At 44.5% G+C, this 14372-nt stretch overlaps 1 protein-coding gene across 4 annotated transcripts in view; it reads left to right on the forward strand.

Moving 5' to 3' along the window:
* The window catches only part of NELL1 (neural EGFL like 1), a 994364-nt gene that overhangs the window by 369360 nt on the left and 610632 nt on the right, over window positions 1–14372 (forward strand). For all 4 annotated transcript variants that reach the window (XM_060262209.1, XM_060262211.1, XM_060262210.1 and 1 more), the window contains exon 12: window positions 1668–1796. In XM_060262209.1, coding sequence (XP_060118192.1) covers window positions 1668–1796 — 129 coding nt within the window. The remainder of the gene's footprint in view (window positions 1–1667; window positions 1797–14372) is intronic.

A 14372-nucleotide genomic window follows, 5' to 3' on the forward strand; every position in this document is an offset into this window, starting at 1 on the left:
CTAGTTGATCTCCCAATCACCAGTGAATGGTCCTCTGACCAAAAGGCTGCCACAAACTTTTTTGGCAGCTGTTTGAGTTTCTTGCTGCAGTCCAAACATATCACTGATTGATAGGTAGTCTGATCATGAGTACCTACCAACCAAGGTAAATTTGCTTGGTGAATAGGTTCCTTGAGAAATTAACATCACTGTTAAAGGCTCCTTTTTGTGTCATGGTTGTGGTCCAAATCGAGGCCCCATCTGTCTTAGACTGATTTCCCACTTGCCTTACACCACTTTCACGCTCCTCTTCTCAGCAGGTCTTCCGTGCAATTTCACAGTATCTGCCCCAGGGCTGCAACTAGCTTTGGCTTTTTGGCACAGCAAACAGAAACCTCTGAAAACCAGTTTCTGTTCGCACGAAAAAGCCAAAGCTAGTTGCAGCCCCGGAATAGATAATGTGAAATTGGAGGGAAGCCCCACTGAGAAGAGGAGCATGAGAGCGGCGTAAGGAGAATGGGAAATCGGTCTTAAATTTAAGTGAATTTAAATAAATGCAGTGTACCCTACAGGCAGAATTCCAGCATATTTTATAGTTACTTAGGCCTTTAGTGTAGGGCAGCTTCATGTGTAAGCAAACCGGATTGTGTTGATGAAAAAGGTAAATGGTAAGAAAATGAAGGCAAATTTTTACTAATCAATACTAATCTTTAAGTGTGTGAACATTTTTTTTTACATTTAGGAACCAGTGGAAGCTTTCTAATCTGACAGTTATTCTAGCTTTTCACCATCCAATCTCAGTTTTTCAGAGAGCTGAAGGCAAGAAAAGGAAAATGATTTGGCTTCAGCCTGTATACATGCAGCAGGGTTGTTAGGATGCAGGCCGTTCCTACTGGCTGTTTTATAATTTTACTGCCCCATTCCATTTGCTTTGTGGGAGGGTTCTGGTTCTGTTTGCCTGAGCTGTCTTGTTATATTGCACTACACATACTCGGCAGACAAGGAAAAAGCTTTCTTGTTCTTCCTTTAAAGCAAGCCCAAGGGGAGAACAGACACAGAGGCTGTGGCTCTCCCTTTCCAAGTCTACTGTGGGGGAATAGAAGCAACCTCTTTGTTTGTACAAGTAACAAGCAGGATTGCAGGAGGGGGAAACAGAGGAAGTCGACCAGGAATAGCAACAGAGACTAATGTTTCATTTCCCCCATCCTATACATATGCCATGGAATACAAGATGTAGTAGGACCCAGATCATCACTGAGATATCTCCATGTCTGTAGTTTCCTGTAATAACCATTATATTGATACAACTTTGCCATTCCTCAGTTGCTAATGGAATTAGTATGAAACATGGAATGGAGGCTCCCTTGAATGAAGGTAACCACGTATAAATCCAGCCTAATTGCTGCTGTGAAGTTATTAGTGGATGTGTTTCCTATTGAAACAAAGGGAGACAATTATTGGATTGATTTACTAATCTGACTAGCTTTGTTTCTGATATGAGAGAATCTGACTCAAGTTTTCCAAATGACATGTAACATTTTTTTCCCACATTCCTGGTACATGGTATTCTCAGGGAAAAAGTAAGAAACTCTGCAAGATATACAAATAGACAAGCAATTGTGATAATTTAGGATTAAGTTTTTCCTTGTTACATTCTGATACAATATTGGATGTGATTCATATTTCAGGTCATAACTTTTGTGCACAAGGACATCAGTGTGGTGAAAACTCAGAGTGCAGAAACTGGAACACAAGAGCTACTTGTGAATGCAAGAGTGGATATGTCTCTGTCCAAAGGGATTCAGCTTATTGTGAAGGTAAATAATTTGCTAAGCAAAGTAACTTGATTGTAGTCTAGTGAGAAATGTTCTATTAAAAAAGGCAGATCAAAGTTTCTCATTATAAAGCCCAGTCTTTGTGGCAGTATAAGTGATAATATTCTCATTTGATTTTTATGGAGAAAGTTCAGATGACCCAGGGAGATGGGAAGTTCATTCTGAAGTTCAAATCTCTGGGGAATGACTGACTTCTTCGCATGTTAAAATAACTATGATTGATTTTTAAAAGAGTAGACTGTGGTATTGCTGCTGCTTGGGGTATTATAAAGCATGATGTACTGAGCAATAATAATGTTAGTAAGATGAAATACCAAAGTAAGATTCTATGTGTCTGTTATCATGAATTAATATTACCATAAATGACATCCTCAAGGGTGTGAAGGTTGTATGAGTTTCTTTCCTCTGCCTAGGTAGTCTGCCTAGACACCTGTGACTTAGGTGCTGCTATGGGTACTTGCAACACATTTCTTTGTTTCTCACTCAATTGTGATGGCTTGCACCTTAACAAAGTTAACTAGAGATTTTATCCAGATTGAACATTATACTCTTTCTTGCTTTCCTTGGTCAAACTGGATGAGCTGTCATTCAGCAGTGGCTTTTATGTTATGCAGAAAATGTGCAGAGATACCATCAACGATGTTTTTCTCTGCTGAAGATTTTGTGCTCTTTCTCTGCCTGATTTTGTACTCTCACTTCTAGGCTCTGTTTACCTTTCATACCTAAACTAACTTTGTCAACAGTATGTGATATCTTCTGGAGGATTTAAATGGGTCTTTTAAATTTAATTATATTCTTGGTGGCAGAGGGGTCAGGAAAAAAACAGAATGGTAAACAGTCACTGGGTGATCAAGATGAGCAATTGTTCTCATAATTAGATATCATGTATCTAATTATGAACTATACCATATAGTGTGTATCAGTAAATTCACAGAATGAAGCTAGGGAGTGTCACTACAAACCTGAAGGAAATTGTGGGGTTTTCAAAAAATCTGAAATCTAAAAACAAATATTGGGGGATTAAACCCCACAAAATGATTGAAACAATACCTGTAATTTCCAATTGCCATTTTGGAGGTTGCTAGGTAACCACAACAAATTGCTGATTCTTCCAAGCCTTGGTGTCCTCAAAGTAAAACTATTTTTGAGGGGGGGGGGGGAGTTGAGCAGGAGTGGACGTGAAAGCCAAAAGTGCCCTGAAAAGAGTCCATTCTCCTACCCTGTCATGTCCCCTGATGGAGGAGGGCTCAGATCTGGCAGCAAACCTTAAAATCTCATCACCCATTCTGCTCAGTGGCAACTAGGCCCAGTGGTGACTTCAGTGCATCTCAGTCTAACCTCAGCAGCCTCCTTGTAACTCATCCAGATTTTCCCCAGGGAAAAGGCAATAAAGGAGAGAAGAAAGGAAAACTGAAGGCAGGGCATCAAATAAAGGCTATGGTGACTGCCAGGGAATGGAAAAAGGGGAAGGGGTATAAAGAAGAAATGTACCCCTCATGTTCTTGCAGGTCCTCTATTTTTATTTTCCCTGCAAGTTTCACTTCTTCCCTTTGAACTGGTGATTTTGTAGTGAGCCCTGTTTTGTGTTTTGAGCAGGAACACAGTTCCAGCTGGCTTGGTGTCAGTGGGTGTGGCCTAGTATGCAAATAAGCTCATTCTACAAAAAAGCCCTGTATGTATCCATGCCGTATGGTATTATGTGAAATTCATATAACTTTTGTACATGCAGGGTATATTTTCTGGATAATTTAATGTGAGCAAACAGAGTAGCACAAAAAACAGTTAATCTTGGATTTGTTTCACACAAATCAAAGAAAGGAATATTTTCAAACTGAAACAACAGGAATGAGATTTTTGAAGTCATACCACCTTGGTTACAGTGTGCTAATACATGAGGAATGCATTAGTTTTAGAAGAACTTCATGTCATTTGTATGATGTGAAACTAAGTTGGCTGCAATGAGTGCCAGTATAGAATTTTCCTTCCTTTGGTATATCTTCTGTATCCAGATTCAATTTCAATAATCCAAACAGGTCAATATCATTGTGATTGTTTAGCCTGCAACAACTCCCCCCCCTCCCCAGATACACAATTTCAACTTGTCAACAAAGCATGGAAGTTTTTTGATGCTGTGAGATCCTGTGTGTTGGATTAAACCCTAATTTATAAACTCTTATAGCATCCCTGTTTGGGAGAGGAAGTATGAGTTACTCATGTTTGTTTTCCTCAAGGGACAAAAAATTCATTGTCTGATGGGGGGGGGGGGGGGGATATATGATCTATAGCAACCTTAGTGGCCTGAACTTAATCTCTCTCTTTTTCCTGTATCAGGAAAGTAGGTTCCTCTCACCTGTATCAGGAAAGTAGGTACCTTTAAAAATGACACGGGAACATTGAGACAGGAAGCATGAGTCACTCATGTTTCCCTTTTAATTTTCAGTGACAATATATTATTGATTCAATTTGATAGGAATCAAGGTGCCTTCTAGTCATTTTGCATTGTATATCTATTAATGTGATAAACTGGCATAAGTGCATTCACTTTGCCTAAAACAATTTTTGGTGTCCTGTATTATGACAGAAGTATTTATGAGCTTGTCCATTGTTATTTTAGAAATAATGCATTTTTAGATGAATTTCTGAGATGCTTTGTTCCATTTATATTGGAGATGAGAAGAGGTGACATACATGACAAGCTCTTAAATATATTGCAGGAACAGAGAGATAAGACTAAGGGAGCGTTTAGTAAAAACAGATTTGTGGGTATCAGCTATACTTAACTGATCTTAGTGTTCTGAACAACCATTTCCTCATGTACAAGTATGAAGTGAGAATGTCTAGTATGTCTAGAATGTCTAGTATGCTACAAATGAGGACCAACATGTTACAAAAAGTAGATGTTTCAGTATTGCTGGCCTATTGTTTGAATAAATCCATGTGGGAGAATATTTCAGTGCAGTTCTAAGCAGAGATACACCCTTCTAAGTAAATTGAAAACAGAAGCTTATAAGGGTATGACTGTTCTAAGGATTGTGCCACCTAGTTGTTAATGTCATAGGGTGTTTGATAGTGCATATAGGGAGTACCAATAGAGACTATGTATTAAGAAAATTCTCTGCATTACAGAGACAGTGAGCCATAGTAGCTATACAGATGTTATAGACACCCAATTCAAAACAATAGAAGGTAATAAGATTTTTGGCAGCAACAATTCAGCAAACCATTGCTACTGCATGTGGTAAATATCTCTCTCTTAACCTGCTTGCTCTTTTTAATCAAATGCATTTATTTTTATTTGTGTTTGCAAACTAAAGCTAAAACACATTTTCAAAGCCTCCTTTCCCTGGATATTGTTTAACTTGAAAGAAACTCATTTGCTGCATTTTTTTCTATAGCAACATTTTTGGATAAAAGTTGAATTGCCTGGAAATTAATTGGATTTGTGTAAGCACCACTGGTAGCAGTGAGTTTAGCTGTACAAATTAGCTGAAATTGTAATGACCACAGAACCAATATGGGGATGGGAACTGAGGTGTCTGAATAGTTCCCTGCCCCTTGAAAACCATGTTTTTTTTGTACTTTTTGCATGGAGAGGGAGAATCACGTAAGAACACTTCCCCCCCCCCCCTTTGTTAAGATGTGCAGATTTTTAAAAAATATCCAGGTTTATGTAAATTGATGAAAATGACCTTAATTATTCTTTTAATATTCATAAGTGAACACCAGTACACTTAAAGGATTCTTAACGGTAATACTGTGATTACTTTTTAAAGCAAAATATTTATGGATTTTCTTCGTGGTCTCTGTGCTTCACACTCACGGGATAGAGTGCCTGCACCGATCCCCAAATTGGTACCTAAAAGGCCCGGGATTTTTTCACGCTCAGCACCAATGGGCATGCACAGGCGTCCCAATGTGCATGCTCGCCAGAGCGAGGATCCCGCCAATTCCTTTCTGACCGCTGCGCTGAGAGGATCTCCTTTTGTGTCCCCCGTCGGTAAAGTAATTTTGGATTGCTTCTACCTATTGTATATAACTCGTTTGTTGTTTTCTTAGTGTAGTTAGTTAGTAAGTAGTTTCGATAGTTAGTGTTGTTGAAAAAAAAAAAAACTTTGTTGGACTTGCCCTTCGGGGCTTAGTTTCCCCCCCTGTTTTTTCCCTCAGAGACTTTCCTGGTTGGTTTTTTCCTGGGCATCTATGGAAAGACGCTGGGTTTTTTTTAAGAGGTGCCACTCCTGTGGGAAGAAGGTTGCCCCCCCTGATGGCCATTCCCTCTGTCTTCTCTGTCTGGGCGAGGGACACCATGTGGATTCTTGTACCCACTGCCTGAGTTTTTCTAAACAAACTCGGAAGAATCAAGCGGCGAGGCTTTCGGCGGTGCTAGTCGAGTCGGCACTTCATCCTCAGAAGATGGCATCAGCCCCGTCGGTACCAATGGGAGAGGCTGTGGCTCCGACGGTCATATTGGCTGAGGCTTCGCCAATCAGGACTGAGATACCGGTCGAGTGTGGGCGTTCCACTAAACGACCTTCTGAAGGGTCTGTGGACACCCCAGCTAAGAGGCGTTGGGATGATTCGGGGACCCGATCATCCGCGCCTAAGAAGGTGAAATCAAAGGAGAAGCGGAAGAAGAGACCATCCTGCACTCCTTCGCCTTCGCACAACGCTTTGGCATTGACAGCTGCACCGAGGAAGATCTTGGCGTCCCCACGCTATAGCCCTTCGGTGTCGAGAGGCAGTGCTTCTCAGCTACGCCTATCAGCATTGGAGCACGAGATCGACCTGACTCAGCGCTCCCACTCTTCAGGGTCCAGGCGGCGCAGCAAGAGATAGATAGATAGATAGATAGACAGATAGATAGATAGACAGACAGACAGACAGACAGACAGACAGACAGACAGACAGACAGATAGATAGATAGATAGATAGATAGATAGATAGATAGATAAATTTATTGTCATTGTTCTCAAGAAAATGAGAGCAACGAAATGAGGTGCTCTTCCACAAACATACCAACACATCAACACCCACAAAAGGACATATACATAGACCATTTAAATGCATCTAAAAACACATAACCATTCATAACCCTGCATTTAGCTTAACCACGGCACTTGGATAGAAGCTGCCCTTGAATCTTATTTATCTTTGCCTTCAACACTCTATATCGCCTACCTGACGGTAAAATCTCAAATAGCAAGTGGCCCGTATGTGAAGGGTCCCTTAAGATCATTTGTATCTTCCTTCTACATCCCATATCATACAGATCCACCAATGAGGGGAGAGAACATCCACAAATCTTCTGTGCTCTCACCATCACTCTTTGGAGCACCCTTCTCTCTGCTTCCATGCAGCTCTCAAACCACACGCAGAGGCAATAAGATAAAATGCTCTCAATGGAACTGCGATAAAAGGCAACCAGCAGACTCCCTGACAGTTGTAGTGATCTTAAGAGTCTTAAATAGTATAGTCGTTGCTGGGCCTTTTTCTCTAGCGACTCGGTCTCGGAGGTGGAGATGTCGGCGCTGATGGAGCCTTCAGCACCGATGGCTCAGACGAGAGGTCAGAGGGAGCTAGAACCGACTGTGATAGCTCGTCGCTTCCCACCGCTTCCACCACGGGAACAGCGTCAATGGCCTCCATATGCCTATCCCTATCCACTGTACCAATGGTACCCTCTAAGGGAGTTTGCAGACTGGGACCAGAGTCCGAGGCGTTTCACATGTCCCGACTCTCTCAGCAGTCCAGAAGGCATCCGTCGGCATCAATTTCCATCCCGCCCAACAGATGGGGAGTGGTGGTGGAAGAAGTCCAACCTCGATCGTCGGGGTCGATTCGGTCGCCTGTGAGGGAGTCAACGCCAGTGCTCTCGGAAGACTCCCTGTGCAGAGAGTCTTCATCATCGGACTCTGAGGGCAGTACCGATGAGCTGGATCGGGCTTTGGAGCCTTTGCCTGTGTCTCATACGGCTGATGATCTTCCTATATCACCTTCGGAGGATCTGAAGTCATATGGGGACCTGGTGAGGAGGATGGCACTCTCCCTTTTGCTGCCGGTGACCCAACCACAACCCGTTGTAGACGACACCATGTTTGACATTATGCAAAGGGACACGTCTTACAGCGGTTACCCTACCGGTAACGAAGGTCATTCTTCAAGCCATGAAGGAGCCTTGGGCGAAGCCAGCGTCAACACCGATGTCATCAAGGAGGCTGGACCATATGTATCGGGTCCAAGAGTCGGGAGCGGAGTTTCTCTTCACTCATCCGAAGCCTAATTCGGTGGTCATTTCCTCCTCATCGAAGGCCCGAAAAACACACTCTTCTCCACCAGATAAGGAGGGAAAGAAGCTGGATAATGTGGGGAGAAAATTCTACTCAGCTGGGGCCCCCGGAGTAAAGATATCTAACTATGCTGCATGCATGGCTAGATACCAGTACTCAGTATGGGAACAACTTACCCCCCTTCTGTCTTCCCTAAGTGACGAGAAAAGATCGGCTGCAAAGAAGTTGCAGAAGGAGAGCTTTGCTGTAGCCAAAGAACAATTGGCTGCAGCAAAGCATATGGTTGATGTCTTAGCAAAGACCATCACCTCTGCTGTTTGCCTCCGCCGTCACTCTTGGCTTTGATCCATGGCTCTCCAGCAAGATACCAGGGCCTTTGTGGAAGACCTGCCCTTTGAGGGTGAAGGCTTGTTCAGTTCCACCACTCCAGGAAATGGACAAGAGCATAAAAGCGTCCAGGAACCTGGGAGTGCAGGGGTCATGCAAAGCAGAGCTGCAAAGCAGAAGCAGTGGCACAAGCCTTGGTCAAAGAAACAGTATCAGAAGTTCTCCCCGGATCAACAATGGAGACCTCGCTCGAATCAACCTGAGAGTAGGTTCCCATACAGGGTGAACAACAGAAATCGTTTCGCTTCGGCTCAAAACACCGGCAAGTCCAAGGGCACACGCCCTCAAAAGCAGGGCCTCTGACTTTCTTGTAGCACGTGTCATCATCCCCACTTCTTCTCTCTCTATCCGCCTCCGCCCCTTCCTGTCGGCCTGGGAGTCCATCACTACCGACAGGTGGACACTTTCCATCGTAGCGGAAGGCTACCAAATAGATTTTGTTCAGATTCCGAACCAATCCGTGGTGATTACCACACCCCCTTCCCCACCTCTGCTGGCAGAGGTGAACAACCTCCTACAGAAACAAGTCACAGAGAAGGTTCCGATGGAGGCCAGGACGGGAGGTTTCTACTCTTGTTACTTCCTGGTTCCCAAGCGGGATGGGGGTTTAAGACCAATCATGGATCTTCGGAATCTAAACAAATTTATTCTGTACCAGAAGTTCAGAATGTCCACTCTGCAAACGATCCTGCCCCTCATCAACCAAGGGGACTGGATGGCAACTCTGGACCTCAAGGATGCATACTTCCACGTCAGCATCCATCCTGCGTTCAGACGTTTCCTTTGGTTTGCAGTAGGTTCTCAACACTTCCAGCTCAAAGCCCTTCTGTTCAGCCTGTCCGCTGCACCTCGGGTGTTCATGAAGATGATGAGCGTTGTGGCTGCCCATCTCCGGCTTCAAGGGATAGTCGTCTTTCCATGCATCAACGACTGGCTCCTTGTGGCGGAGTCGAAAGAGAGTTTGTCATCCCACATTGTCATCCCAATCTTCATCTTCTTGACACCTTGGTTCTGCAGGTCAGTTTGGAAAAAACACACCTTACTCCATCGAGGACAGTTCAGTTCATAGGGGCTTTGCTGGATACGAACCTGCATCGTGCGTTCCTGCCTCAGCAGAGAGCAGTGGACATTATCAACCTTGTGCAACTTCTGCAAAGTCGAAAGTGGGGCACAGTGCAGCAGCGGATGCTGGGGCTGATGGAGGCGACGACAAGCGTGCTACTCTTTGCGAAGCTGAGGATGAGAGGCCTACAACTCTGGTTTCTTCATCAGTTTCGACCATTGAGAGACTCACCTCGAAAGAGGTTTGTCATTCCACCTGTGACTCTTCAAACTCTGCAATGGTGGAAGTCAAAGAGCAACATTTATCAAGGAGCTCCATTTCATCTCCCTGCACCTTCTGTGACTATCACAACAGATGCATCTTTGTGGGGTTGGGGGGCCCACATGGACGGTCTGTGTGTGTGGGGCCCTTGGCCTCTGAAATTGACTCACTGCCACATAAATTATCTAGAACTGCTGGCAGTTCATTTTGCTTTCTGCTCTTTCCGCCCCTTGGTGGCGGGGAAGATTGTTGCTCTGCTAACAGACAATACCACTGCCCTGTGCTACATCTCTCAACAGCTCTGTGCATTGGCACTGGACCTGTGGTCGAAGTGCCTGGACTTCGACATCTTTGTGAAGGCTGCACATCTCCCTGGGGTCCTCAACTTGCAGGCAGACTCCCTCAACAGTGGCGCGGCTTCACCGCACAAGTGGAATCTGCATTGGCACTTCCTCCAACCTGTCTTTTTAGCTTTGGGGGTATCCTCAGGTGGATGTCTTTGCCACAATATCTGCATTCCATGAACCAGTGGAGGGACATTCTGTTTTTGCACACCCTCATTCGAAGAGGCTTTTGAAGGGTCTGCTTAGGCTTCATCCCCCATCCAGATTGCCCCCACAGTTGTGGGATTTGATTTTGGTGTTGGACAGACTGACCCGTTGTCCCTTTGAGCCGATGGCCACCTGTTCGTTACAGCTTCTCTCATGAAAGACTGCATTTTTGGTAGCCATCACATCAGCACGTCGTGCGGGGGAGCTCATGGTGATGCGTTGTGACTACCCGTACCTTGTTTTTCAGGAAGCTGGAGTTTTGTTAGCTCCTGATATTTCTTTTCTCCCCAAGGTGGTTTCTCAGCTCCACCTCAACCTAGAAGTTTGGTTGCCCACTTTTCATCCTACGCCTTCCTCGGATGAGGAACATAGGTTGCATGCTTTAGATGTAAAGCGTGCTTTATTGTTTTATTTAAGTCGTTCCAAGAGTTTTCGCAAGGACAAGCAGCTTTTTGTTTCATATGCTGCCCCTAAGTTAGGGTCCAGGATTTCATCTCAGAGGCTGTCAAAATGGCTCACTGAGACTATTAAACTGTGTTATTTGTTGGCTAAGAAGCCGTTACCTGGGCCTATTCACGGCCACTCTACAAGGGCGATGGTGACGTCGGTGGCGTTCCTGAAAGGCGTGTCCCTGATGGATGTTTGCAAGGCTGCCACCTGGTCCTCTCCATATGCCTTTATGAAGCACTACGCGCTGGACGTGCATGCTCAACAGAGGACTCGTTTGGGAACTGTGGTGCTGCAAGCTGTTTCTTCTGGTTGACCATCTTCCCGCCTCCAGGTATGTCTTGCTTGCTAATCTCCCATGAGTGTGAAGCACAGAGACCACGAAGAAGATAGATAGGTTGCTTACCTGTAACTGTAGATCTTTGAGTGGTCATCTGTGCATTCACACTACACGCCCTCCTTCCCCACTGCTGATGGTCTCCCTTCAGTAGGGGCTTCCAGCGGTCAGGAAGGAACAGGCAGGATCCTTGCTCTGGCGCTGGTGAGCATGCGCACTGGGATGCCTGCGCATGCCCATTGGTGCCGAGCACAAAAAAATCCCGGGCTTTTTAGGTACCCAATCAGGGATCGGTGCAGGAGCTTTATCCCATGAGTGTGAATGCACAGATGACCACTCGAAGATCTAGTTACGATAAGCAACCTGTCTATATTAATGCACAACAAGGCATTTCAATAAACAGACTTTGAATGTGTATTAGCATGTGTATTATTTCATGGGAACCATACCGAAAAAAGAATGTGGGCAATGTAAAAATATTGCAGCAAGTTGGGGAACATGGTTATGAAACAATGTGAAACAACAGTTGAAGTTTTCATACTCTTTAAACTTACAAATTCCCTTTAGCATAGCATTAACTGTAACATTTTAAATATGTCTGTGGATTTTAAAAGATTTCTCTTGTAACTTTCTGTAGAGGAAAAGGAGGAAAGTTAAGTGTGGATGTTCTGTTTGGAGACAGAAGGTAGTTTGTTGAGAAAGAGAGTAAGTTTGAAACAACAGTGTGCTAAGAGCATAAAGGAGCAGTATTAATGAGGAATTAAAAATAGATCAATGAAGTGATACAGCTGAGAAGATCCAGAATGTAATAAATCTGTTGTTTAAAAAGTAACCCTTATGGGGGGGAGGGAATATATGATCTATATTGAATATATGATACTATATTGAAAGCAGGGGTTTCCAACAACCTGTCAGCTTGTTGTAAGGCTGGAAGTGTATTTTGTTGAGCCAAGGTTAAGGTGCGTTTTTCAAGCTTAAGTTCGTCCACCTTGTCCTTTAATTCCTTGATCTCCCATTCCAGAATATTATTTTCCTCCATAATCTCCTTGACATATATTTCATTTCCTTTACGCAATTGCTTTTTCCTGCTCATGGATTTTGAGCGTTTGCTCTTTTTCCGCTGCATGGCATTTAAGAGTTTGTTCCAGTTCTTGCTCTTGCTGCTTAAGTTGTTCCCTGAGCTGCTTAATCATAGCCAAGCTGTCCTGCAAGGCTGTGAACAACCCCCACGATGCAAAAAGATCTCTCTTCCCTGAGCTGATCTTTTTACTAGCACAATGGTCCTGGAACGTGTCCCGAAAGAATTGGAGGGGGTTGGGATCTGTGAAAGACCCCACCTTCCAAGGGTTATGTCCCTTCTTTACAAGCCACTTCTCTAGCTTGGGAAGCTCCTGTTCTTCCTTGGAAATGAATGCCATGGCGACCCGTGGGTTGGCTGCTTTAATTACGTTCCCTGTTTGCCTAGTGGAGTGCTGATGCCTACCAGCGATTTCCATTCTAGAACTTGTTGCCCGAGGCTAAGGTCACTTGTGGTAGCTAATCGCGGACCCTGGGACTTTTGGTGCCTAGGAAGACAACCGTGACCAACCTAGGACTTTGCTTGGTGCCTGGGGAGCCAATGCCTGTTGGGTCTCTTCCTGGACTTTTCTCACTGCCCTAAGTTGAGGAAGCTTACGCATGCAGAGGCGGACCCTTGGGACTTAAGTGAGTGCCTTAAACTGTTCTTGTCCCAGACAGCATTAAGGACTTAATGTATGTGTGCCCAGAGCTGATCCGTTAACTGCCCAGCTCTACGGTCTTCTACGTGTGTGGATGCGTGTACAGTGTGTGTGCACTAAGCTCCCAATGAAAGGAAAATGCGGGAAGGCATTCATAAACAGTCCTATCAGTTCAGAAACAGTCCTGACCTATCCTGACGTTCCCTCCCCAGACAGACCCATTTAGAAAGGCCTCGGGATGATGGCCGGACTTCACGAGACTCCCCCCTTGCTTTCTAGCCAGGCTCAGTCTTTTTGCAAGCATTCTGGCCCTCTAGGTGGGGCTGGAGAGTCTGCGGTGAATGATAGAGCGGGAGCAGCCCAACCCACAATATAGAGATGCTTGCTAGAGTTTTTCACACAAGTCAAGAATCACTCATTCATTCACACAATAGCCTAGCTAGCAAGACTAGAGAGATTACTTGGGTGGGGAGATGCTTGGGACTATTAGACTTATCTAAAAGGGTGACAATAGAGAGTCAAATCATGGCCTAGATAACACCCAGTTTGTACCAAGGAACTTGGCTCTGGCTGAAGATGGTCTTCCTCTTCTTCTGTCTTTGTCTAGAGTTCTGTTAAACAAAGAAAGTGGTGGTTGGACAATTAACCACTCCTGGGGTGGGTAGGTTGCTTGCAGGCATAGGTGACATCTGATGTGTACGTGAGCCGTCCGCTTCGCTGGAATAGAGTCAAGCCTGGTAGGAAGATGGCTGCATGTGGTGTTAGCCCTCCACAGTGGATTCTATGGTCAGAACTTCATAACCGTTCGCCTGGATAGCTCCTGGCAGCGCAGTTTCCTCCGCTCCAATGCTGGGATGGCTGTCATACAGAATGACAGGAAGTCTTCCGTTCTCCTGGTGGGCACTCTTGTACTGGTCTAGAGTGCCTTTGTAGCATTGTGGCTTCTTGTACTGCATAAGTCCCTTTTGCCCCTGGATGGGTTTACCCACACTCTCTGGCCAGACGTGTGTGAGTCACTTCTCCAGGTGCTCTGGCAACCAAGCTGGTAATCACGATGTTCTGTAAGGGTTTTTTTCCTCACACCTTTACAAACATTCTAACTTCTTATTGCAGGGACTATGTTTAGTGACAGTGAGATCTGAGAGGCTGTGGGAACATGTCCTAGGAGTTAAGGAGGGTGGGGCTGAAGGAAGATGGCAAAGTTCTCTGATCCACAAATGGCCTCCTAGAGATAACTACACCCATTTTTGTATTTCATGGGGTGAAAACTGATGTATGAATTATTTTGATGTTTCACTTTTGTGTGGGTCCTGCTTGGAAAAAGTGATCAATGAAACAAGGGATTAATCGACTCATTGTATGGGATTTGGGACTACTACATAAATTATCCTTTGATTAAGTGCTTTAAGATAACAAACCTTTGAATGAACTTTCTGACTCAACTGTGGGATTGTTATCCCTTTACTTGGCATTCCTTGTGGATTTGTAGAAGCAACAAACATACAGTGAA

Source organism: Heteronotia binoei, chromosome 21, assembly GCF_032191835.1.
Source record: "Heteronotia binoei isolate CCM8104 ecotype False Entrance Well chromosome 21, APGP_CSIRO_Hbin_v1, whole genome shotgun sequence".
NCBI classification, from domain to species: domain Eukaryota; kingdom Metazoa; phylum Chordata; class Lepidosauria; order Squamata; family Gekkonidae; genus Heteronotia; species Heteronotia binoei.